The sequence below is a fragment of the Silene latifolia genome, chromosome 2, assembly GCF_048544455.1.
Source record: "Silene latifolia isolate original U9 population chromosome 2, ASM4854445v1, whole genome shotgun sequence".
Classification (NCBI taxonomy): Eukaryota; Viridiplantae; Streptophyta; class Magnoliopsida; order Caryophyllales; family Caryophyllaceae; genus Silene; species Silene latifolia.
This window is the reverse complement of record NC_133527.1, coordinates 136,960,485-136,987,617: the sequence shown is the minus strand read 5'-3', so window position 1 is coordinate 136,987,617 and position 27,133 is coordinate 136,960,485. Positions and strand designations below refer to the sequence as shown.

General features: G+C 36.9%; 2 protein-coding genes across 2 annotated transcripts; one reads left to right on the top strand and one right to left on the bottom strand.

The window, feature by feature from the left end:
* The first annotated feature begins 4,181 nt into the window (after positions 1-4,181).
* LOC141643028 (3beta,22alpha-dihydroxysteroid 3-dehydrogenase) lies at positions 4,182-12,937 on the top strand. Its single transcript, XM_074452049.1, has 8 exons — positions 4,182-4,817; positions 7,212-7,361; positions 7,937-8,191; positions 11,188-11,274; positions 11,623-11,701; positions 11,800-11,906; positions 12,006-12,136; positions 12,583-12,937. The coding sequence occupies exons 1-8, from the start codon at positions 4,311-4,313 to the stop codon at positions 12,680-12,682; spliced, it is 1,416 nt and encodes a 471-aa protein (XP_074308150.1). The 5' UTR covers positions 4,182-4,310; the 3' UTR covers positions 12,683-12,937.
* Positions 12,938-13,209: 272 nt separating this feature from the next.
* Positions 13,210-26,923, bottom strand: LOC141643027 (nuclear pore complex protein NUP88). Its single transcript, XM_074452048.1, has 9 exons — positions 26,469-26,923; positions 24,894-25,045; positions 23,379-23,501; positions 22,011-22,155; positions 21,629-21,690; positions 16,670-16,886; positions 14,892-15,809; positions 14,286-14,535; positions 13,210-13,649 (listed from the first exon to the last, which is right to left on the bottom strand). Exons 1-9 carry the CDS (start codon positions 26,835-26,837, stop codon positions 13,405-13,407), a joined length of 2,481 nt encoding a protein of 826 aa, XP_074308149.1. The 5' UTR covers positions 26,838-26,923; the 3' UTR covers positions 13,210-13,404.
* Positions 26,924-27,133: the final 210 nt, after the last annotated feature.

Sequence of the window (27,133 nt, the reverse complement as noted above, 5' to 3'; positions counted from 1 at the left end):
AATAGCAATGAAAATAAACTAACAAGGTAAATGGAATAAGGGTGTAAACAATTGATTAAAAGCACTAGGGTGTCATGGGTTCATAGGGGATTCATGGGATATGATCATACAAACATGTTCTCAATTTATAAGCAAGCAATTATTGTTGTGATGGATTGAGTTGGGTTATATCTTACAATCCTAGGAAAGTTTGGGTCCCGGAGCCGAATCACATAGATTGTACAACACCTACAAGTCGACTTAATCTTTCCTACTTAACACATGCATGATCTAACAAGACTCGAGTTGGGTTATGTCTTACAAGTCAAGTTGAAGAGATAGTAGATGATAATAAATGCAAGGATTCATAGGCTTAGCATTTCATCAAACATAACATGTGCATGTATTAAGATCAAAACAAGCAAGCAAATAAGATATGAAAGCATATTGATTTAGGCATGAATCATCCCCATGTTGGTTTCCCCTAATCACCCATTAAACCCTAGCTAAGAGACTACTCACTCATTATCATATTGATCATGCTAGAAAGGTTGTCAATCATACTAACATAATGAAACATGATGAATAAATGAAAGTAATTAGCAATAATTAAAAAGGGATTAAGAGATTATACCTACTAATGATTCCAATAATAAAGCAAGAATAATAGAAGTACTTGAATCCTAGATTGAGAGGTTGTCAATCTCCCAATAATAACCCAAATGATCTTCAATTACCCAAAATAAAGTAAGAACAAGAGAGAGATTAAGGAACTAAAACTTGGATTAAAACTTGATTAATATTTGATTACAATATTGAAGAGAGATTTGATTGATATTAACTACACTAATTATTGATTAGAAGAACATGCTCCTCTAATTAGACTAATGGGGTATTTATAGTGAAAATTAGGGAGGATGCATTAGGGTTAACTAAGGGTTAAACTAGTAATTACACTTTTAAGTTGAGCAAGGAGACTCCGGTATTCAATGAGAGAAGGGCGTCTCCATTTTGTAACTTGAAGGACGAAACCATCTTTGCATCTTTGCGATCCGAGCGGATGGAGGTCGAGACGGACGGATGGGGCATGGACGATCCGAGCGGATCAAGGCGTAAGACGCTCGGATTGGGCTGGGGATCCGAGCGGATCGGGTAAGGACGCTCGGATTGAGTGGCGGACGGACGGATCATGGATGATCCGTTCGGATTCTTTTACAGCGTCATTCCTTCTTCTTTTCTTTCCTTTTCTTCATAGAATCCTTGGGGATTTCCTTGGGGACTCAAGGATCCTTTCTCAACATTGATCTTCTACTTAGCTATGTACAAAGGCCTTCTAGTCTTGTCTCTCCTTGATGCTTGGTCATTGAATACGATCCATTTAGCCTCGTTTTGCCATGAAAATGCAAGATTCTTACTCCTTTCCTACCAAGGGATCAAAATCTCAAAGAATATGCAAAACAAAGATCTAAAGATAAGAAATGACCCAAATAGGCACTAAAAAGCATAGAAACAATGATAATTCGGGGGCTAAATATACGCCAATTATGGTCGCATCAGTCCCCCACTGGCAGGGCTACACACTTTAGTGTGTAGTCAGTTACATGATGTGGTTGGGAGTTGGAGGTGGATTGTGAACAGTTGTTTATCTTATCGTACTTTGTCTTATTTTGATTATGCAGTAAACCCCGTTGTTGTTTTGTAAAATATGTGGTGATCCATTCGGATATGGTGAGCAGATTGTGACAGGTGATGATGATCATTAGCTTCGGGGATGAGATGGGGAGTCATCACTCGAGTCTAGCTTCCGTTGTCATAAGATTTATTGTCTTAGTTTCAGTCGTTGAACATTAGCAAACATTTGTTTTGGATTTGGTTTTTAGAACATGTAATCGTTAACTTGTTATATTAATAAATGTTGTTTTGGAATGGTAATTTTGATATACTAACCTCGGGAAACCGAGATGGTGACGGTCTTTCATGCTAGGGTGGTCCTGGTAAGGCACCATGGTATGTGGGGTTGTCACAAATTCCTTTATGCTGGAATTTAGAGGATCCATGGTTGCGAGACGATTTTAATCGGGATATTAGATTTGGAATAATTATATGTTTGAATTGTTAATCGTAGTATTTAATCTTATTTAATTAGTGGAATGCATGCGACTAGTTACTTAACCTGGTAAACTCCGACCTAGATCGAGAGATTGGAGAGAGTGAGACCTGCTACGAACAATAGAATACCTTAAATAGAGCGAGAGCATATTAGAAGGTTTCTAGGGTGATTAGTGGACCGAGAGGAACTTATCACTAACCTTTAGACCGTAATTTGACCAATCTTTGACCCTGTCTTTGACCGTTGTTAGACCATGGTGAACCGACTATCCTAGCTATCTCCCCTTATATTTTTAGACTCGTTCACTACTCTTAATTTCTCTACTTTTCGCTACCTTAGTTTAGTAATCAAACCAATCAAACCCCCAGATTTGTTACTTAGACGGACTCATAATTAGCAGATAAAACACGTTTGTCTCTCTGTGGATACGATCCCGACTTTCTCTACTGCATTAGTTTAGGTAGTTTAGGCCAATTGGCTATTTTTGATTAGGTGTGCGATTTAGCCTGTCAGAGGACAACTCCCTGTAAGAGCCTCTTATAAATGATCATGAATTGTTAATGGTTGATCAATTGAGTTATTGAAAACTCTTGATGAAATATATAAACCTCTACAATACGATTGAAAGATATTGTGATTAGTTCCAAAATGGAACATCAAAACTCTTATAGAGTTCGTTTGAAAAGTTATTGTCTCAACTTGAAATTTGAGCATATTGGAATTTTAGATTTGAATGAGCTTTTTGCTAAACATGTGAAATTAGTTTATGGTCCAGAAGTACCATAACGGTTAGAATAATGTAGTGAAAATCTACGTTTAAAAATGTCAATCCATACATATATGGTTTAGCAAAGAAAATCGCTCAAAGGTATTGGATGGTTTATTCAATAATTATCGGATTGGTTCTCCTTAAGACAAGGATTAAGGAATGATGGCTACACTCTTTTTCCCTTCGACTAGGTTTTTTGTCCCAAAGGGTTTTTCCTAGTAAGGTTTTTAACAAGGTAGCATTGTACTATAAGCTCGTTATTACGCTATAGTTTAGTCTTGTCATCATGATTGATCGAGATGACAATTGTTTTAGATATATAATGTTATGTCGTTTATTGATAAGATCCTATATCACTATTGCGGAAGTATTAATTGAAATGATGATCTAAGAGTTGTTATGAAATGATTATATCCAGACTATGAGTTCTCAAATAAATATGTTATCGAAGCTGTCATGAATTTCTATTGAGTAAAGATTCAAGTTTATCAACCACAATGGGTACTACTTCAACGATCATCAAGAAGCAATGTTAAAGCATGGATCATTTTAAGATACATCAAGTTATGTACTCCGTAATTATCAGAGAGAGTAAACACGCGTTGTACTCTTTTTCCTTATCCATGGTTTTGTCCCACTGGGTTTTCCATGGAAAGGTTTTAACGAGTCAGCTATTATTATGCGTGTTTGAAGATTATTGTACTCTTTTCCTTTCTAGCGTTTTTCCCATAGGGTTTTTCTAGTAAGGTTTTTAACGATGCTTCTTCTTCATTAATGGACATCCAAGGGGAAGTGTTATGAAATATTATTATATGGATGTCCATATCTTTGAATACTCTAGAATATATTGTCTTATGGAAATCTTCTCTCATTATATTGTATATATATACCTTCATAATGGAATAAGAATACAGTTCTGTCTCTCTCTATATTCTCTCTAACTTTCTCTCTACAATTCTCTTGTCTTTATTTTACAACAAAAACCACCTCCCCCAACACTTACGGTATAAAAACCAAAGTTGGCTAGTGTGAATGGTAAGAACTCTCATCTGTTAAACAAGCGGTCAGAGATTCCTAACTCTTATGAATTAAAAAATCAAATTTAACAGAGATCAATCCATTAAATTATCTTCAATATCCTGAAGGAGATTACCCAACTGTAGGTAGGATACTCCTGATAAAAAAAAAAAAAAAAAAAAAAAAAAAAAAAAAGGAAAAAAAAAGCGACAAATGTCAATGTCGTTGATCTTGTCCTCCTTCGCTCACAAGTCACAACCCCACGGTCACACTCCCTACTCCCCCACACCCACTTTCGTTTGCCTAACTTACTCTCTCATTCACCCACACGTGTGTCTGCTTCCTCTTTATATTCCCTTCTTCCCTTTCTCACTTGCCATATATCCCCATACTTTCTGCCTTCAAATATTTTACCCCCATAATTACCCCTCAAACATGGATTACTACACACTCTTGACGGTAATAATAATTTTACCACTAACACTCCTCCTATTTCGCCGACGTCGTAACCACCTCCTTCCACCAGGAAACTACGGTCTTCCACTCATCGGTGAAACCTTACAACTCATATCCGCTTACAAAACGGAAAACCCGGAACCGTTTGTTGACGAACGGGTTGCCCGCTTCGGACCCGTTTTCACGACCCATATATTCGGAGAAGCCACCATCTTTTCGGCTGACCCGGATGTGAACCGGTATATATTACAAAATGAAGGGAAGCTGTTTGAGTGTAGTTATCCGGGTTCGATATCGAATTTGTTGGGAAAACATTCTTTGTTGCTTATGAAAGGAAGTTTGCATAAAAGGATGCATTCTTTTACTATGAGTTTTGTTAACTCTTCAATTATTCGTGATCATTTGTTGGTTGATATTGACCGGTTGGTCCGCTTTTTTCTTGCCTCTTGGTCCGACCGGGTTCTCCTTATGGAAGAAGCTAAGAAGGTATGCTTATGAATTCTGCGATTTTATTACTTCAACTTGGTAATTTAATGGTGTCTCCGTGATTCGAACTTGTGACCTCTGCTTAGGCTGTCTTTGATAACTACTCATTTATTGTTTTTTTTTGTTGTCTAATGAAACGTGCACTTAATCTTAATTTATTACAAGAGAGAAGAAGGGAATTCAAACCTGAGACTTATTATCCAAAATAACTCCGTTTTAACTCTTAGAATAAGACATCTTCGGTTTGATCATTTTTATTGTAAACCATTTTATATTTAAGTGTTTCCAATTTATTAGAGTCACAAACTTTAGTATAGTATCTCCAGATTAGATACCTAAGTTTACATGTTTTGCGATATATTTTTCCATTTTTATGTACGGAGTAATACTTTTCTTTTCTTTAACCATAACGGGTATATCCGTCACAAGCTTATGACGTGTCAAATATTACTACATGGATAGATAAAACAAAAATTAGAGCCTTTAGGGAATTACAAAAGGCTTGTCTTTATCTACCTATGTGGGTTTAATTTGATCCGTCACAACTCACAACGGATATTGTCCGTCACAAATGAGAATTTGTGTTTCTTTAAATATTTAAATATAACGTTATGTGAGATTTTGTGTAACAAAAGTTAATATTGTAATTTAAGTTTAGTTTTTAGATATTTATAGTAAAATTTTGACTTAAAAAGTAAGGCAGTGGAATGGATTGGATGATAATTTTCTACTATCTTTGTAATTTTCTGTTCAAAACTTGACATTTTCCTTTATTTTATAGTACATGGTACGTAATTTGTTGGTCAAAATATTTCACTGTATTTTTCAGAAGTATCTGACATACTCTCCTTTTTTTTTAGAAGAAATGGTTGAATATGACAATAAAACTTGTACACTTAATTTTAGGTATAAATTCTTGTTTCTCATATCAGGTAGGCATATAGTCTGAATAAGACAAAAGTACAATGTATATGAGAAAAAAAAAAAAAAAAAAAACATTTATTCTATATACTCAAATGGAAAGATATTTGACCGGTTTAAATGTTAAGCAGGCTAAAGCGGTCTTAGAGGAGACTAAGTGAATTTTAGGAGCAATGGTGCATATTTAGTTGAAGTGGAACCTACCCCTCGTGGGAGAAGGAAATAGACAGTTGAGTAATGAGTACTCTCATATACGGAATAGTAGACTTTTGTTTATTTATTTATCTTCGATTCTACTTTAAAGAGTTGGAAGAGAGTACTCAAATGCGAAAAGTAAAAGAGGAATTAAGCGGTTCAGATTCTCTCTATTTCCTCAAATGAAATGGACCTTCATTTTCTATTAACGGTCCGGATCAAATATTGTGATGATTTAATGTAATCGTTTTATAAAAATAAAGTTTTAATAAATGATGAGAGAAAATATATTAAATTATGGATGTATATTAGAAAGAAAATGGAGAGAATTACAATTAGGAATTAAGATGATGAGAAAGAACTATTGCACAAACGGTCCACATTACTTCTTTGTTAGTGTCACTATCATGGAAGTGTCCCCCATGCCCCTTGGGTGCTCACGTTTACTTGCTAAAGTTAAAGTTATGTCTACTTCAAATTTTTTTGGCTCATTTTACATTTTCCTCGGTCGATTTTGCTAAATAGTTATTAATGTGTTTTCGACTTTCGTTGGGCATGGAGGAAATGGGTACTAGACTCAAAGTTATGTCACAGCGTGTTATAGGGGATATTACCCATCGACAATTTCATTAGACAATAGACGTTTTGTTGAGCTATCAAAGTTTGATTGTATTTGAAGAAACATTGTGTAACTTTTAGATTGTTCGGTAAATAGAGACTAACATCGATACAATAACAAATAAGGCGAATCAAACAGGAACCTAAAGTAGTCGATTTGTCAATCATAATAATGATTGTACCTAGTCCTCACCATCTCAATTTGATATAATAATGTTACTCGTAATCCTCGCCATCTAGCTTTACAGATACAATTATATGGGTACCCGTCTTTGATTTAGAACTTGCTACATATAAAACCGTCATCATAACTAATTCCTTTTACACACAAAAATAAATAATTCGAGCTAGCTTTAGGTCATCTTGATAAGGTTGTAACAAGTGTTAAAAGTGAAGGGGAAATCATTGCGATCTCCGGCAACAATAAGTAGAAGCACACACATATGATGGTCCATGTATTATTCCCTAGCTTTTGTTCTCATTGTATATTCCATTACAAGCTAAGTTGTATAAAATCTTGATATAGAGAATATAAAAATAGTGTAGAATAATTGGGTTATAGAGACAACAAATTTGGATATAATTGGAATAATAAAATAGAAAATCTAGTAGGTGCAGATTGAAGAGGTAAGCTAATCTATTTGATTACGTAAATTGCAGATTACATTTGCATTAACAATGAAGCAGCTGATGAGTTTTGATCCTTGTGATTGGACTGAAAGCTTGAGAAAAGAGTACCTACTTGTTATTGAAGGATTCTTCACCATTCCTTTACCTTTCTTCCCTACCGCTTATAATCGCGCCATTAAAGTAATTCTCTTCTTAACTTCCATTCTAATCATTTTCTTGGATTTATCTCATTTTTATACAAGTACTTGCATTGTGGTACGCCAATGTGGTTTATGATTAACTAACATAACATCATGTATGAGTGTCTGACTACTTCTATTGTTTTTCGACATTTTCTAGGCTAATTGACACTTTCGAATGTGGTATTCAAATGACTATACTAGCGTGACTATATCGACCGGTAATGTATTGGTAGAGCCTCATTTATTGGTATCGGACACCTTGATTGAATGTCAAGAACTTATATTTGGAATAAAGATTATTAATTGAGCTACAATATTATCTTAAACTCTTGGTTGGGTTGGTATATTTTGTGAAAAGACGTTTTTTTTACATAAACATGTATGGAGTACAAGATAATTTTACATATGCGACCAACCTATTAACTAAATGATTATTAATACATACGATTTTGGTAGCCTGGGACATTTTATGATGCATCACTTGTCACTTTACTATTAGTGTCATTTCTTTCATTGACGCCACAAAATCGAATCATGTTAGTCTACTTACGAATGAAACAATATGTGACTTAGGCTAGGACGAAAGTGGCGGAAGCATTGACCTTGGTGGTACGCGAAAGAAGGAAAGAGAGCGAGCAAGGAGAGAGAAAGGACGACATCTTGGGCGCATTACTAAAGGAGGAAGTGGAAGGAGGACGGTTTTCAGACGAGGTTATTGTAGATTTTCTAGTATCATTATTGGTGGCCGGGTACGAGACTACATCGACACTAATGACACTAGCGGTCAAGTTCCTAACAGAGAATCCTCTTGCTCTTGCTCAACTAAAGGTATCCTCCATCTCTCTTTATTTAGTGTCATTTTCTCATTAAATTGCCGTATTGTCAATTTAATTAAATTTGATTTGGGGCCCATAGAGCCCACGGGTGCCATTATAGTGATGGGCCCTCAACATGTTTATCATCTTATCAATTATCATATGAATTCTGAGCCGAACACATTGGATGGTTGGATTCTAAAGCTAAGATTAATCATCTAAGGGCTACACATTGTAATATCATTGAATTCATGAATCATGATGGAGGAGTATTGAGGCTGGAAAATAACAATAATTCTTGTTTAACGCACACGATCCGTCTTAAGCTTTAAGACTGGTCAAATATATCCATGTGGGATGACTATGACAAAAGCATAATGCATTGGAAAGGTAAAAGGTTTGTGTTATATACCTATGTGGGGTGATATTTAACCATCTTAAGATTAGGACGGATAGTGTCGTCTTAAGCAAGACTAGCTGGAAAATAAATATGCTTAACATAAGAAGTAATATAATGGACAAAGTAACTATCTTCATTATCTTAATATGCTTTTTTGTTAAATGAAACGATAACTTTAGTGCAAAAGTCATACGTTGGAAAAAAAAAAAAAAAGTTGATTAATACTACTTGTTGTGTTGCCGTATAATTAATTCTTATGATCTTGATATTTACCCGATCACAATTCAAATAGAACTGCTAGATGGCAATACGGAAATATTTGTCTTGATATTAAAACGGGTCAAATAATATCAGTTTGTCACAATTTAAGAAGTTTATCTATTGTTATGTAGAGATGTTTGTCAATAGAAAGGTTTGTGAGTTGGGTGATGTGACCTTGGACAAACCTTTTTTCTGATTTACTAATTCTCTACTGAAAAAATATACCCGTACTTTGTACCTAATGAAAATGTGTACGGTATACTCGTACCTCACTGAAGGAACCATCCAAAAACAAATACTCCTACTACATGTGGAGTGTATTTGAATTCAATAGGTCTTGGTATAGACGGGTGAGACGAACAGACGGGTAAAGACCTCTAATAAAATGGGTAGGGGGGACAAAGTGGGGCACCCCCATGTGCTTCCCACTTTATGGCAAATGGGTATTTTGTGAGAGGAAGTGGTATCCGTCTATACGTATAGACGGATAGTGTTCGTCTATAATGAGAATTTGTGATTTGAATTAGGTAGATAATGTGGGTTTGGGCCTTGGGGACACCCACCCACGTGAGGGTGGGACGAAACTAGTTAATGGTGATGGTGACTTGGTGAGTACAAAACTACAAGTACCTGAATACAATGAAGAAAGAAGCTGATTACTACAGAGTACACACTTCAAATTACTAGCTAGTAGGAGTAGGTAGCATCAACTCCTAGGATCTAGGATGGGGGTGTTGCCGGTGTTCCATTTTTAATGAGGCTTATTTACTTCTACATATTCAATTTTTTTAAATGGGTGCGGTTACCTTTTGTCTAACTATTACCTATCTCATCTTTACGGGTGAGGAAATAAGTAACACACTAACACGGATGACTATCAACACACTACGGAAAAAGCAGACGTGTATTTAACAGATTGGTCATAAACTTAGGGTTCCCATATTTTCACTAGCGTTTTTGTATTGGGCCACTGGATTTAGGCCCTGTTCTTTTGGACTTAAAGTCACTTAATATAAGTTCACTTCAGATCCTATAAGTTCAGTTCAGTTCAGATCCTATAAGTTCAGTTCAGTTCAGATCAGATAAGTTTCAGTCCAAAAGAACAGGGCCTTATACCCTTAAAACATCAAGAAGTATGGTAAACAAACTTAAGGGCATTACTACCCAAATGATAACAAATCTAGTGGAGCAATACAAAAGTCTCGTGGAAAGGAGTTTACTTAACTTTCTCTTTGAAAAAGGGACATTTTAGGAAGAAAATTCCCAAGGAATTTTGACATTAATGTTAGACTAGTGCTCAGCTGTGCTGATTTAATCACCTACAAGTTAATATCAATATGAACCAGAAATAAGTGTGTCATAGTTTAAAAAAGTCAGAAAGTGAATGTGAATGGGAGTAAATGTTAAATGTTAAAAGTCAGAAGAGACAAATACTTGACAAATGAAGCAAGACAGTGAGTGGAGCATCTTCATGCCTCCTCTTTAGTTAGCCATGATGTTTTTTTGTCTCACATTTCAGGTTACAGTTTGGCAGATTAACCTTTGACTATTTCACTGCCTTCTGAATTCTTTTCTTCCTTTTACGTAAAGTAGATCAACATACATGACATGTTTTCTCTTCTCTATGTCGCCCCATTTACCCTTTTTTCTTACCCACATCCATCAAAATAATTTATTTGGATCATTTTCTTTTCCTCCCCTCTCCGTCTTCTTTTTGCCGTCCATATACTATCATGGAATGATAACGAAGCAATGAATGACGAGGTGATGAGGTGGGGGTGTAATAGTATGTTTGTAAAAAGAAATGTACGCCATAATAGGAATAAATAATTATAATAGTTGAGTCTCAACACGGGTTCGAATCTTGGCAATCTCAATAATTCACGAAGTGGAATCTCAGCACACGGTACGGGGAGGGGGAGCCTATGAGCATTTGAGTGAGGGAGTATAATACGAATCATTATAATAGTTGGGGCTCAACCATCGTTTTCGTTGAGATGGTTCATCTATCACGCCAGATGTTAGTTGTTTGAATGGAAATAGTATGTTTACATGAAGGTTTTTCACTGCCTTTTGGCATGACGTGACGAGTTGTGTACTTGTGCGTATATATAGAGTATGTTTGAATTTTGTGGTAAAATACATTAACTTGGTATGGTGATTAACTAAAAAACAATGCCATTAAACTTGAGTATTTAGTTAATGAGGAGAGAAATAAAGCTCGTCCGAAACATTTTCTCCTAAACTAATTATTACCTTAGACGATTTGTTTTCACAATTTTCAGCTATGGGTTTTGATGATCGTTTTTGAAAAAAAGCTAATGTTCAGTACATGTATGTTTTTACAGAGTGAGCAGGAAAATATTAGAGCTCTAAAGGGTGATAATGAAGCGTTGGTTTGGGCAGACTACAAATCGATGCCCTTTACGCAATGTGTAAGTCTTAATCTTAAAAAATATGTTTGCACACTTCTACACTTGGGATTTCAGACACACGGTTCCACTTTAGAAAGCTCGGCTTTGCTCGACTCTAACGGTTGATTATTCACATGGTGACCTTAAGGGTGTCAACGTGTCACCGTACTTGACCGCAGCACTTGGTAAATAAGGGCCTTACTTTATGGACGTCATTCATGTTTAGTTTTAGCGGATTTGGTGGAGCCCTGTGCTCTATCAAACTCTTAGTATAAGCAAGACAATAGTAAATGTAGACCAACTATGGTTAATCATGTACAATGAGTCAATGACACGAGTAGTCACTTGGTTAAATGTGATGTTATTCAGGTGATTAATGAGACTTTGAGGGTTTCGAATCTCATTGGAGGCATATTCAGACGGACAACATCAGATGTCCAAATTAGAGGTTACTAATTTAAGCTTAGCCTAATATCGACTTCGTTTCCAATTAAAACAAGGGACATACACAGACTTATTGAGCGTTTGTTTTTGCTACATGAACAGGGTACACAATACCAAAGGGATGGAAAGTGTTTGCCTCATTTAGGGCGGTGCATATGGACGACCAACACTTTAAGGACGCTCGGTCATTCAACCCATGGAGATGGCAGGTTGCTTATCAGAATATAGTATTTCATTAGATAACTGTTGATAATATGCTTACATATTCATACTTTAAAAACTGATGTTGATAGCGCTTATATGAACAGAGTGACACTGGAAGTACATGCTCTCCTGGCGTATTTTCACCATTTGGTGGAGGCCCGAGGTTGTGCCCGGGCTATGAGATTGCTAGGGTGTCAGTTTCCGTCTTCCTCCACCACCTTGTCACAAAATATAGGTACCCTCCTTTTTTCTTTTAAAGACCGCCACTCATTTGTGATCGCTTTACCGGGTAGTTTTTACATGCACAAGCTTATGTTAACACTCCTCCCTTGTGCGAATCACAGTTACCAATACTTGTCTCACTAGGGAGGCCGTCAAAATATCCCCTCGTGTTTGTGAAAATCATTACTTCGCTTAAAGCCTGTTTAACTAGAGTCATGCAAATAATTAGAACCCGGTTTTGTTAGCTAGCTACACAGTACATAAATTTTTTTGATAAATGTTTTTATCAAGGCTAAAGCCCAAAGGTGGATCAACGAAAAAAAAAAAAAAAAAAAAAAAAAAAAAAAGCCATACAAAGTATAGAATCACAAATGAAACCTGAAACGGAGTCATGCTACATGGGTTTCTTGTACGAGTACTAATTAGCGCTTTTGTGTTTGTGCTGTGATTTTTTGACAGTTGGGAGGCTGCAGAAGAGGACAAGCTAGTCTTCTTTCCGACAACGAGGACACAAAAGCGAATGCCCATTAACGTGAAACGACGAGTCGCAAGTATGTAAAGAGACGGATGATATGAGCTAGACATAGGAGAGATGTACAAATTGAATTTGGAAAAGAAAAAGATTATGTTGAATTCCATGAAGAAATCATATAGAGTAGCAGAGTTTGAGATAAAAGAGTAAATCGGGGCAGGAACATTTGTTCATCCTGTGATAATAGGCAGCTACATTCTTTCATGCCGTGACTGTGTACTAGCAAACTGTGGAACCACAAACAATGTACAAGCTTTTAAGTCTTGCCATTTGTTCATCAAATTATTTCGGCTTTTTGCTTATTGTTTCATCTCCATCTGAGGGTCGGGATTTAGGTTGAATTTGGGACAGTTAACAGATTTTAGAATGATTTCTGAAATCCCTATTCCCAAACACAGCAAAGCCTTTGGAAATCAAAAATCGTGGAAGTCAGACTCTTATATACTCCGTATTTATACCTACAGGCGGTATGACGTAAATTAATGGATGGAATTCTTACCAAAGTTGAGAGCATGTCCACTAATTTGAAATGGTTGGCAAGGAAGACGATAAACTTTGCTGAACAAAATATACCCACGTACATAAATTGGTGATACATGGTGTCTTCCGTTGCATTTACATCCTCATCTGTTAGTAGTACTACACTGTGGGCATTCACATTTCTATGAATAACTTGAACACCAGGGTACATAATTTCTCAACATCAAATATCTCTAGTGAAACCTTTTACAACAAAACAAAGAGCAAAATCAGATCGCCAGATCTTCCAATGCAGATTCGACCAATTTCAGCTTCTTTGAATTCTCACTATTCACTATCCAAAGTTGCTCCAGTGATGCCTTCAAATGGTCAAGCTTGGTATCTCTAAACGTTTTCTTTCTCGACGCTCTGTTAAGTAACTTGCTCTTGTTAGACATCGTGTACTTTCTCAACCTTCCGTTCAAGGCTTCAATAGAAGTATGCAAAGCGTCCAGCTCAACACCTGCAAAATTATCTGCAAACAGCCATATGCATCTATAAGCCAGTGTGACACAGCGAGTTTAGTGCGCAAAACTATCTGCAAACAGCCATTTTAGTGCGCGACCTCCCATTTATAGTTCGTGTACCTTTTCATTAATTATTTATATACCCTTTATTTTTTGGAGGTCATGCCTTTAATAGTGTGTGTCTCACGGAACCTGCCTTTTTAGTTTGAGTTAAGGGTACACTAATTTTAGTGACACCAGCTGCAAAAAAAATAAATAGCTACCACGATTTATGGAGTAAGTATAGTTGTCTTTGTTGAAGGTTTTACATTATCTCAGTATAAAACTGATTTGTAAGAGATTTTCTGCCTCAAAATGGACGTCTTTGTTGGATGCCAATCGTATAATTATGTTGGACACTTTACTTCCGGACTAAAGACTAGCACCAATGTGCTTGGTTGAAAACTACTCCCTCTGTCTCAGTCATTACCTTTAATTAAAATACCCTCACAAAAAACTAAACAAAGGTAAACAAATGATTGAGATGGAGGGAGTATAAAAAAGATGTTATATTTTTCGAAATGAATTTAAATGACATGACTAACCCAAACGTTGAATATGAGTTAAGAAATGATTAAAGCAGCAAAGTGCGATGAAAATCGTACCAAGATCTGCTCTAAATTCACGTTCGGCTTTGGTCAACGGCTTTTTATGAATCCCTGGCAATCTTCTTAGCTGAAGCAACCGTTGTTCTAGAGATTCATGGCGCTCAATAACACGCCTCATCCTGTCAGCCACCTGCGGCTGTTTCTTCTCAGCATTCAAAAGCTTTTGTTGAGCCTCGGATAGGCGCGTATGTAGATTATCAATAATTTTCTTCACATGAGGCCCATGATGCTCGAGCGCAAAATGCACCTATAAAATGAAGCAGTTCATTGTATAATCATTATGCATAGGTTTTGGACTTGAAAAGAAACAACCAAATCATTATCAAAACAACCAAATTTCCAGCCATGGCTCCTCTACTTTTTGTTGTGGGTGCGGGTGGGTGGGAGGGATCCTGTGTTGAGGACATTATCCAAATTTCCATGTGGTTAACTTAAAAATACCGGCTAGAGTAGTTTCTTCAACAATTTGAGACAATGAAACATGTGGTTACCCAAAAGTTTTGGCAGTAAGTTTTGACATAAAAAAAAAAAAAAAAAAAAAAAAAAAAAAAAAAAAAAAAACGTTATATGTTCAAACACTAGAAAAGGTTTAGTTGTCATTACCTTGTGTGCATATTCTACATAGTTCTCATGGAAAAGCTTGAAGTAGTGGTGCAAAGTTGATCGACCTTCAATAGAATCAGCAGAGACTGATCTCAGATTAGATCCGTGGGGAACCATCACAGCCTTAGGGCCCACGAGAAGTTCTCTACTTATGATATCTGGCGTGATCTTATCTCCTCCTCCGGACTCGCGAGGCTTGTTGTCTGTATCCATGACTCTGGTAAGCAAGGTATACAACGTCTTCATCTCAAGGACAATACATTCTCGCGTAGAAGTGACTCCCACAACCCAAGAGAATCCAAATGAATCGGATAAGACCACAAAACCACAAAGAGGAGCAGACGAGGCTGCCGAGCCAATGCATGATGTACTGATAACTGGATGTACAGATGGGGTTTTCATCATTTCACCCTTTATACTTGCCTGATCTGTGAATGGAAGAAAATGCAGCACTATTGAATCAACACCCCCGTCATGAAGGCAGTATACTCTCTCCGGAATAAGAGGATCAATATACATGGAAATAGTAGAATCACCGACTTTGCCAGTTGGTAGAGCCAAATCCACAATAGCTAGCCTTAAAAGTGGAGGTGGATGACCTGACCAATCACAGTAGTCCAGCGGCTGGTCAAGCCTTACAACAGGGAGTTGACCGCCAACTGATTCACATATCATGGCAAACCCTAGTATACGATCACGAGAATCAAAAGAAAGATGAGGTGGATTCCCAGAATTCCAAAGAGGTTGAACTTCATCGGCTAAGGCATCGATTTGCAATTGCCCACTACTCCAGGCAGTCACCAAGATTGAGTCCTTGCGGACAGAGTTATAAAGAAAACTCACGGCACGACCACTACACTTTGCACCTCTAAATCCAGGATCATCTTCTGTACCTCGGCACACTTTGCCAAGAGGACCCTACAAACTCGTATCACAGAAGGTTTACTCTTACAGGTGAACTAAAGAGTTGAAAAATAGTAGTTTCCAACGAGTGATTGCCAAAACTAGTTTTTCAAAATGGAACCCGCGAGACAGGACACAATTGATGCAAACATGGTCATGCATGACAAAGTAAATATCACACTAGCATGTGAACCTAACGCAACCCACTTAAGGCAACATTCACATTGGAAGACAAATATAAGGATAGAACAACTGCAAAACGTTGCGGATTAGAAAATAATGGATCAGCCTTTTCATTTCAAATGCTCGCTAATATCCAGATAAGAATCACGTACAAAAAGCAACAAATTACTAGATGCAATAAAATAGATATACAGAAAGCATAGAATTTAATAACCAGATGATAATAATGCACAATCCATAACAGGGACATCCATATCAGTCGCAAACTAAGTGGGAATCATAATTCAAACCAAGGACAGATGAAATAAAGTTTGAGGCTTTTGTTATGAGTTACATACTCTAAAGCAATCTAAAATTATCACGTTATAAACCAAACGAAAAAAAAAAAAAAAAAAAAAAAAAAAAAAAAAAAAAAACAGAAACACCACAATAAGTGAAGAAACTAAAATAAATGGAATAAATTAACACCCTTCTAGCTAACATAGAGTGTCTCATGTCTCATACTAACCAATGTGCAAGCCATAATTTGACACCAGCAACAATCAAATATCAGCAAACTGTGTTTGTTTTTCACTCTGTAACCCAATTGTAATCATTCCCCACGTGATGTGACTCGAGAAAAGTAGTAATTTATTTTTTAACCACACCAGTAAGCAGCAGAGCTGAACTTGTGAATAGTGCAAAAATGTTACCTGCAATGAAAGTGATGAATCTATCACTACAAAACGTTGAGCCTCCACGGCTAACATGTTACTAGCTTCACTTTCTTGCTGGTTTAGCTCAGGAAACGTAGCCTCTAGCCACGATATGGCCATGCTTGAATTACTGAACGCAATTGGATCATCAGATTTCTGACCAAAAGTTTGAGCATCGCTGTAGATCTCTTGTATGGATTCCCATAAGTAGATACTGTTCCAGGACAAAGAGAAGTTTATAACAATGTGAGTTGATATACTTCACAAAATACACAAAACGAGAGCAGTACTCAGACTAGCAAGCATCTACCTGATCAGACTTGACACTTTTAGTGAAAGTTCGAAAAAAGAAAAATATGGAAACAAAAATTTGGGGACCAGCTTCATGATTTTCCCTCTTCGTATGATAGGGGTATATACCAGGAACAGCAGTAAGAATGAAGAACGGAGGTTTGGCAATTGGCATAGAAGTATAGAACGTACACAACCAAACAAAGTTTGCCCTATCTCCAAAAGACAAACTATAATGTCACATCAAAAAAAATTATAACAAGGATTTATTAACACTTTTTATGATTTCAAAATATACAAAAAGCGACCAGTACACGGACTAGGAAGTAGATCTCTGATCAAACTTGACACTTCTAGTGAAAGTTCGAAAAAAATAAAGCATTCAAAACAAAAATTCGGGGACCAGCTTCATGATAATGTTAGGATATATATATTCCAGAAAAAAACAGTAAGAACAAAGAACGGAGGGTTGGCAATAGCAAAGAAGTATAGAACCTACAGAACCAAACAAAGGTGGCCCTATTTCCAAATGCCAAACTATAACGTTACAGAAAACATTTACAACAAAGATTAACAAACTCTTTTATGATTTCAAATGAGAATGCATGTTACATATCTGTGATGAGATTCCAAGGAAAGATATGATTGCAAAAAACTCATTACCCAGTAATAAGCAGAAACTTTAGGGACACGGCACATCTTGGTGGAACGATGTGGTGAGACAAGCGATAAAGACTAAACGTGAATGCTATAAGGTTTTGGGGAAATGCAGGAGTGATGAGAACTTTGAAAAGTACAAGGAAGCTAGACGAGCCGCTAAAAAGGCCGTACGGGATGCGAGGGCAAAAGTTAACCAAGAAGTGTATGCCAGGTTGGACACGAGAGAAGGAGAGAAGGATATCTATAAACTGGCTCGCATAAGAGACCGAAAGACGAGAGATATTGGGAGAGTTAGGTGTGTGAAAGATATGGACGACAAGGTTCTGGTTCAGGATAACGAGATAAAGGCTAGATGGAGTTCTTACTTTGATAATTTATTCAATGGACATCAGGAACAAGGTTTTGGGGATGTAGAGGTAACACCAAACATGGTTAACCGGGAATTTGTGCGTAGAATACAAAAGAGTGAAGTTAGAAAGGCGTTAAGGAAGATGGGGTCAAAGAAAGCAGAGGGACCGGATGGTATACCCATAGAAGTTTGGAGGTGCTTCGGGGAGAGAGGGATTGAATGGGTAACCATGCTCTTCAACAAGATTTGGAGGAGCAACAAGATGCCATCGGCTTGGAGGAAAAGCACTCTTGTCCCTTTGTACAAGAACAAAGGTGATGTCCAAGAGTGTTCCAATTATCGGGGAATTAAACTTATGAGTCATACAATGAAGTTATGGGAGCGGGTAATCGAGCAAAGGCTTAGGAGATATGTAGACATCTCGGAAAACCAATTTGGATTTATGCCCGGGAGATCGACTATGGATGCGATTTTTATCATGAGACAATTGATGGAATACCATCGGGACAAGAAGAAGGATTTGCATATGGTTTTTATTGACTTGGAAAAGGCATATGATAGGGTACCAAGAGAAGTACTTTGGTGGGCTTTGGCGAGAAAGGGTGTGTCGCGAAAATATATTGACCTCATAAAGGACATGTATGAGGGGCTAGTGCAAGTGTTCGCACTAATGTTGGGAGAACGGAAGAATTTCCTATTACCATCGGGGTGCATCAAGGTTCCGCACTTAGTCCTTTTCTCTTTGCTATAGTTATGGATGAGTTGACGGGGGATATTCAGACGACATCCCTTGGTGTATGATGTTTCCGACGATATTGTGTTGATTGATGAGACAAAAGAGGGGGTGGAGAGAAAGTTGGAATTGTGGAGGCAGACTTTAGAGACTCGTGGGTTCAGGCTGAGCAGGAGTAAGACTGAGTATTTGAGGTGTCAGTTCACTAAGGTGGCGGGGTTGAGATCGACAGAGGCGGGGAGTATTATTTTTGATGGGAATGTTGTTGAGGGTTCGGATTTCTTCAGATATCTAGGATCTATTATTCAAAAAGATGGGGAGTTAGACGGAGATGTGGCTCACAGAATTAAAGCGGGATGGTTGAAATGGAAGAGTGCTTCAGGGTTTCTATGCGATAAAGATATGCCCCAAAGATTAAAGGGAAAATTTTATCGCACGGCAATTAGGCTCGCTTACTACTTTACGGCTCCGAGTGTTGGGCGTGAAACATTGTCATATTCAAAAGATGAGTGTGGCGGAGATGCGCATGTTGAGGTGGATGTGCGGACATACAAGGAAAGATCGGTTAAGGAATGAGGTGATTAGGGAAAAGGTTAAAGTGGCGCCAATAGAGGACAAGATGATGGAAAACCGACTAAGATGGTTTGGCCATGTGAGAAGGAGACCTATGGACGCACCCGATTAGGAGGTGGAGACTTGGAGAACGAAAAAGGTCCCTAGAGGCGAGAGGAAGACCGAGACAGACATGGTTGAGAGTGATAGAGCATGATATGAGAGTTCTGGGGCTTGAGGAGAGTATGGTGACGGAGAGGGCACAATGGAGGGAAAGGATACATGTGGATTTTTAGTATTTGATGTTTTTTTGACAGATTTAGTGCTTTTATTTATTTATTTAATTTAAAGAAATTAATTTATTTATTTTTCTCCCCTTTATTACACACTTTTTCAACAACCACTTTCTTATAGATTTTACCTGGTTCATTCCGGATCCTTAACTCTATTTCGGTTTTTAAAAATCGTTCTAATCTTTTCTCTCGATTTAAATTTTAAGTTTTTATAAAAGAAAGACGGAATCCGATTTTAAAACCCCTAAGTTCACCTTGACTTTCCATTACATTTTCGTTCTCCCTTTTGTTTTTTATCTTCCCTTTTTTATTCGCATTTTGAGGCGTGCGTGCACCCATGGACGGTTCGAAAGGATGATTCATGTCAGCCGACCCCAAATCATTTTGGGATTAAGGCTCTGATGTTGTTGTTGTTGTAGTACTGTAATGAAGTTTGACCTTTGAAAAGTAACTCTTAAGGGGCTCATTAAATTCTCTAACTTTTTGTAATAACTAATTGCTCTTGTCTGAACAAGTTTGTCTGCCAAGCCGTTTTGGTTCGCACAAAATAACCAATCACTTTACATTGGTAACATTCTCATTTGCCCTCAATCAAGTTGGCATGCAACATCTCTAAAGTATAAGGAGAATTTAAGATATCTGATAAGTCCTAATTTGTGGTTATTTAGTAGGTGATTTTAGGTGAAATAAGTGGGTTTTGCGATCGGTTTTGCAAGTGTAATTGAATAGTGCCAACTTTCCAACCTACATCGATAATAATTGGTTTTGGGCACGCATTTCAAGAACCAAGGGTGAAGATGCGGTCTACTACTTATACTTTTAGTCTCTTACAACTCAAGCCAAAATGAAGGAACTAAGCCAAGAATCGAAGCAAGTGAAGAAGGGCAGGCAGCAGTGCAGCACCAATGTGCACCACGCGCTCCTCAGGCACACTAGCTGTCCCGTTTTTCTTTAATGCTGCAATCCCTATTTTCGATATCCCATCACCTGATTTACATTCCTTGGTATAAATAGGTTGTAGGTAGGGTTTTGCAAATTGTCTTGTGTCATATTGTTGAAAGCAAATACCTTTAGATCTAATTTTGTATCAAGTATTTGATGGAAAGCTAATCTTTCCACAATTTGGTGTAATCATTAAATCCTCCTAATGTTTCCTCTGTAAGACAATCTCAATCCTTCAACTTTGTTTATTATAAATTCCCTTGTTATCATTGTTATGTTTGCTTGAATCTCTCTCTTGGTTGGCCATCCTTGTTAGAATTCATTCAAATTATGTCATTCTTTAGCATTGGTGAATATTACTTTGTGTTATTGATATTGTGATAATTCCTTATCCTCATTGAAATGGATGTTATGGGCATGAGGATTTGGTTAGGGATTCATATTTGATCAAGGAAAAAACGCTTCTTTTAGGACTAGTCATCTTTTCCCCTCTTGCCCAATTTTAATCTAAATGCTTTCATTAAATTAAATTCATGTGCTTTGCATGAGTTATTAATCATTAGGGTGATTTATGTATACCGATTCATCGTAAATAACTATTTATTTGGGAAAGTTTCAATCTTTTAACTATTGAGATTGTTTGGATGGAGTGAACTAGTAGTTATGATTTGTATATTTGTCGATATTGGATTGATTGGAAGGGACTCAGGGAGATTGATTATGCCAAGTATTTCTCATCTTATTGTGTTAGCTTAGCCTTATCTTATTGATTGTTGTTGATTTAGTTATTATTCAAAAGCAACCCAAAACTCCCATTTCTTTACTTTGTTCTTGTCAATTTAGTCTTGTTTTCAAATTGCAAATTTAGATTAAATAAGCGAAACCTTTTCTTCAATAGGGTTCTACCCTTACTCGTCATTCACACTAATATTTAGAAATAGTTAAATTGGTAGCCTTAGAACGCGACAGTTTAGGCTGGCCAATATTACAAAACAATCAATCAATAACGTTCGAGGAGAGTAGGAAAATCAGAATAGAAGGGTAAACATTATGAGAACTAAAACTTAAAAAGTATGATGAAAAATGATTTTAAAAAATGTTAAAAAAGGAGGGGGGAAAAAGCAAACGGAGAATACCTTCCAAATGGTGCCACTGGACACAGTGTATACACAGAACCATCACTAAACAAAATAAAAACCTGCAAAATCAAGTTCAGAAAGCATTAGCAATAAATAACAAATGCCATCCACCTAAAAGAAAATTTCTTCAATCTTTCTTATCAATACCAGAATACAAGAAGCGTTACAAATGTGCTCACTGAAGAAAATGCATATATATAATTTTCAAAGAATAATCAAAGACAGAATTTTCAGGTTCATTCTAGACCTTGATCAACTTCTGAAATTACAGGGAGACATACAGATTGCAACATTGCATGTCTCCTACAAAACCATTTCTACAACCAATAATAAAGGTAACTATTTTCAGCAGTCTTTTACTGCGTTCAAAGGAACTTACACTAAATCTGTCCCACAAGTGATCACGCCCAAAAGAAAAATCAACAGGGCAAATTGATGATGCACTCCGTGATCTACCGGACTCTACAGGCTGCAAATAGTACTCCTGTTCTGGCAGATCAAAACCTGAAGACCAATCAAATATTCTACAAAATGAAACATAAGAGTTACTCATAGTGACATCAGAATACGAGACAATGTTTAAACAGAGTAACATGAAACAACTTAACGCCAAATTCACCATAGCTACATGACACTAAAAAGTAACATAAAACAATAGTCCAAAATTAAAGGGGGAAAAACCAGTAATACAAATGATGGCGAGGAATAGGACATCAATTTTGATGCTCTAAGCTTCGGCGACTCAAAATACACTATCATGAATTACCAAAATTAAAACTTTCATTTCTATATTCAGAATTAGCTTTAAGTGTGCCCAAGAGCAAGACTCCTTAAAAATTGGAAGGGAGGGGACAAAACCAGATAGCCTATGAAACAACTTGAAACAAATATATCAATTTCTTATAAAGGCAGCCCAACTCTTAATCAGCTAACTTAAGCAACCAGGATCACAAATGGTAAAATCCCTGGTTTGAAATGGAAAAATCCCAGACTTGTGCACATTAGATTATGCAGAACCCGTCTCTCCCCTAACACTACTTAGCAGCACTAGCTAGAACAAACAACCCATACCAAAGTTATAATGTGGAGAAACCATGAGAAAGCCAGCATCTACCATCGAATCTTTAGTTAAAAATACCAGATATGTCTGGTCCCTTGTTTAAGGCAGCAACCTCCGCATGTTGTAGCCTACTATTTAGGCAAGTAACATGAATATATCCCTGCTAGATCCCATTCGATACTAATCATCATATAATTATAAGCTCGTATTATTTATTTGCAAAACGTGAACTATAAATGTTTCACAAGGACGTGCCATTCGTCTGAAACGCTGAGGTAGAAAACTTTAAATATGTGGGTGTGTTGGGTTGGGGGCACTCGCTGACCCTCTCAAAGAACCATTGTGCAGAATAGCAAAGATCTTAAAAATTAAAGGAGCCTTCCATGTAACTCTGTCCAGTTATTAACTTCTACAATCTAAAACGATTGTTCTTTCATTCTTGAATATCATGACTGATCATTTAGACAGTTCTGTTACCCACTTACCACACTAGAAACTGCGGAAGGTTCACATAATTGTTAGGAGAGAGGAGCCACCGATACACATTTTCCAGATGAAGGTTGAATGTACTCTTTATTAAGCTATATTGGTTTTAGAGCTGTGATTATAACTGAATTGCAAGACAAGAAAGATCCATCTGTAAATGTAGACCAAATAAATGAAATTGGATTCACAAAAGACTCATACCTGAAAACTGAATCAGAAGAAAGAACAGCAAGATGAGTGTTGCTGTAAGGATGCCACGCTACTTGCAAGATGCGGATGGTACTGTTGCTTTGCTGATAAATAGTGTTACCGACTGGGACAGTCCTGAAAAGATTGTCCAATTAGGATTGATGCGTAAGGCCCGCAGACAGGAAAATGAGTGAATATTACTCTGAGGCAAAAACAGATGGCTTCTAAAAGGCATTAGGAGCAGAAATATCATTGCTTAAAAAAGAATATAGAACACAATTAGGCTGTAGCTTAGAGAAAATAGACCACAATGTAGAAGGCTAACCACCAACGATAAAAAGACGTTAAAACCCCAAAAAGATGAAAATAGAACCAATCTCACATATGAGAAACAGATTCAGTACTAGTGCTCAGAGGTCAGACATAGCAATTTCTTTCAGACTCACACTACCAGCACAAGAGGTCAGAAATAGCCATTTCTTTCAGACTCACACTACCAGCACCATAATAATAGAAAGCCGATATGTGAATGAGTTGATTAAATTGCAATACTCCAGAATCCAAAATCATTAGTTCCACCAGACATGCTCATGCACAGGACAAAAAAAGTTGGAAGCTATGAATTAATCATATTTATGCTTATGCCTAACTAAAAGATTGAGCAACATTTCCGTATTACCCGCCTTTCCAAATCATGCACATATACCAATTTCACCAAGCCCTTAGTGAATCATACAGGCCTTTTCCTATTAGTATTTAAGCCTTGTCATATCTCATTCTATCGTTCTTGGAAATGATATAATGGTCTGCTATTAATAGAAACTTAATTCACAGAAATGGCAAATGTGTTCCTAAAAAACTGAAAATAAGCAGAAAAATAAAGTTTGTTGCTGTACACAAGGAATTCACCAGTAGAGAGATGAGAACAAGCAGTGGTGGAGCTAAGGGGGTTAGCAGGGGTGGTCGCTCCCGATGAACATTGAAAAATTTGAAGCTCTTAGTTGAAAATTTTCAAGTTTTTTCTAATTTTCTCTATTTGATTAGTAATTTAACCTCGCCGAAATTTCTAGCCCCCCTAACATCAAATCCTGGCTCCGTCGCCATTAGAAACAAGAAAGCCTGAAAGACAAAGAAAAAGAATGGTGTAGAAAGTGCTACATTGATCTGTAGCAAATATAAGAGACCCAATCCTAATAAATTACATAAACAATTTAACAGCTCAACTAACTTCTATGAGAATACATGAACAGAAAATCGGGACAACATAACCTTGAATGAGTATGAATATCAGCTTAGATATATTCAAACCCAAATATAGTATAAGTCTGTCCAAGCTTTTCCCTCTCGCTAATGTACGCAGCATTAAAGAAGTTAACCTTATAAAGTCATAAACCCATCAAACTAATGGAGAGAAAAATAGAATATGGAAGCATCCTTTGTGTCGTCTGCTGGAGACACTTATGAGCCAGATTCAACATAAAACATCTAGAATTTATCAAGAACTTGTGATATTTGTAAAATACAAACCTGCAAATAATAGAATCATCCTTTACAGAATTACGTCCATAAAGGTACAAGATATGTATTCCCGCTGAACTGCCAAGCAGCAATGCAGATCCATTTTTGTTGATTGAGATCTTGTTGACGACAAAGTCAAGGTCAATATCTGCTTCCAATACCTATCACGAGGATGAAATGATAAGTAATCATCAACTCTTCCTCTGACAAAATATTGACAAAATTTCCAGAGAAGCAATCTAAAGTATAGACTTAATGTACGGCCAGAAAAATATTTTCATAAAGAAAAGACCTTAAAGGAGTCAAATACAACTACAAGAGTGCCTTAATTTCGAAATGACTTGGGATCGACTAACATGAATCATTTGTTTGAAACCGCCAACATGAAATAAAACAATTTCAAAATATTATCTTCACCCAAACATTAAGGTAATCAAAACGTTTTGTGACATCTGCAATGGTTGAATTATTAACAGCAATTAATCCTTATAAAGGAGCTTCTCGGAAAATATTAACCATTGGTGATCATTTCTAATGCCGACGCAGGTTCTTTCATTAGAAGTTGGTTCATTGACTTTTCAAAGGATGAGTGTTAAGTTTATACTGATGATGGGGCAATGATATAAGTTGATAACAAGCTCTTACTTCTTACCACCTTTATTATGCCTCAACAATTATATGTTTGGTAGCAACAACCAAAAATAAAGCAAAAGGCATATTAGACATGAGATAAAATCATAAAATTATAGAACTAAGATGGTGTGTTTAACTTAAAATACTACTCTCAACGATGAGAAGTTCAAAGTGATCCATAATACATTTTCTACTCTGATACATAAGATCAAACCACAAAGCAAATGTGATAAAGCCAGCCATTGTATCCCTAAATCCAGTTCTTTAAAACATCGTAACAAAAGGTCCATCATGTAAAACTTGAATGCCATTACTAAAGCAACTGAATTTGCATTTCCAGAATACGATTGCTCATACTTTGAATCTCCAATATTTTTTTTAAAGCACGCCTTCAGATTACATGATTACATCAACCCATCCAGTGATTTCGCAAACAGGGCTCAATGTTTGATGAACAAGAAGGATAATATTTTGCATAACTTGAATGATATTTAAGCAGTTACGCAACTGGAAGGCACACATTCCTCTAATTTGCCTATGTGTGACTCCTGCTTCACCTTAGGGATTGACACACGGAGGACGATAACCAAAATCTCATCTTCACAACAATTTAGCAAAAAATATGTTCCATTTTTGGGTGTCTCAGTCAATTGGTTACCTAATCTATTTTGGGAATGCAATTTGATCTATCCACACTCAATTTGGTCCACTTGTCATCCAATAATTGGCCCCCTCAGCTTTCCTTGAAAACCAAAGGTAAACAAATGACCGAGACGAAGGGAGTACATAAACACAACAATCGTATTTACAGCACAATTATTAAACAACAGCATCAAACAGTAAAAAAAGAAGTTAACTGACATTAAGTGAAGAATAAAAGAGAATCCATAAACCCTAATGCAAAACCCTAAAAGCATTTGACGGAAAATAAAACATAAAAAACAAGCTGACCTTAGAGGGATAGGCGGCGGTAACGGAGTTAGGTTCGGGATCGCCGAGGCGAACGGAGATACGATGAAGGCAGGCAAGCTCGGAATCCCAAAAGTAAATTCTAGAAGCTCCATCCCACGCCATTAGATTTGTGGGAAACCGACCCGTGGAAGAATCTTCACCGTCGACGGCGGAGGAGAAGACAGGGTGATCTTGGAGTGGGACCCACTGGACTTCATCTTTTGGAATAGATGAAGAATGGGGAGAACGAAGTTGGCGCTCTTTCTTTACCTTCACTATTTTATTGTTATTATTGTTTCCCAGTTTGAGTTTGTCGCCATTGTTATTGTTGGAGGTTGTTTCTTCTTCAATGTCGAAATTGAACCTCATTGTTGTTTTATTTTAGTTTGGTGTTGAGGTTGAATTCAGATTTTAATGGCGGAATTTACAAATTGAATTCCCGACTTGTATGGGTTACATGTTTGCGCTTCATCCACGCTATTCCGGGTTTGGATCCAAGCCCCATGATCTGAGATGTTTCCGTAGTTGGATTCAGGTCAGGGTTTCGACCCATCAACAAGGGATACGGTCTAATAACCTGGCAAACAGATCAACCAGGCCGGGCTACTTTCGGGTTTGCTAAAGGCCGGGTCATTATCTAGTCAACTACTATCAAATTATTTATT

What these genes read in the sequence shown, in the direction of transcription:
- LOC141643027 (XM_074452048.1), bottom strand. Translation starts at nt 26,837, where the DNA reads ATGAGGTTCAATTTCGACATTGAAGAAGAAACAACCTCCAACAATAAC. An exon ending in CCGCCGCCTATCCCTCTAAG is followed by an intron (nt 25,046 to 26,468) that starts GTCAGCTTGTTT and finishes TCCTCGTGATAG; the next exon opens with GTATTGGAAGCAGATATTGA. An exon ending in TGAATTTAGAGCAGATCTTG is followed by an intron (nt 13,650 to 14,285) that starts GTACGATTTTCA and finishes GGCTGTTTGCAG; the next exon opens with ATAATTTTGCAGGTGTTGAG.
- LOC141643028 (XM_074452049.1), top strand. Translation starts at nt 4,311, where the DNA reads ATGGATTACTACACACTCTTGACGGTAATAATAATTTTACCACTAACA. An exon ending in TTGCTCTTGCTCAACTAAAG is followed by an intron (nt 8,192 to 11,187) that starts GTATCCTCCATC and finishes ATGTTTTTACAG; the next exon opens with AGTGAGCAGGAAAATATTAG. An exon ending in CACCTTGTCACAAAATATAG is followed by an intron (nt 12,137 to 12,582) that starts GTACCCTCCTTT and finishes ATTTTTTGACAG; the next exon opens with TTGGGAGGCTGCAGAAGAGG.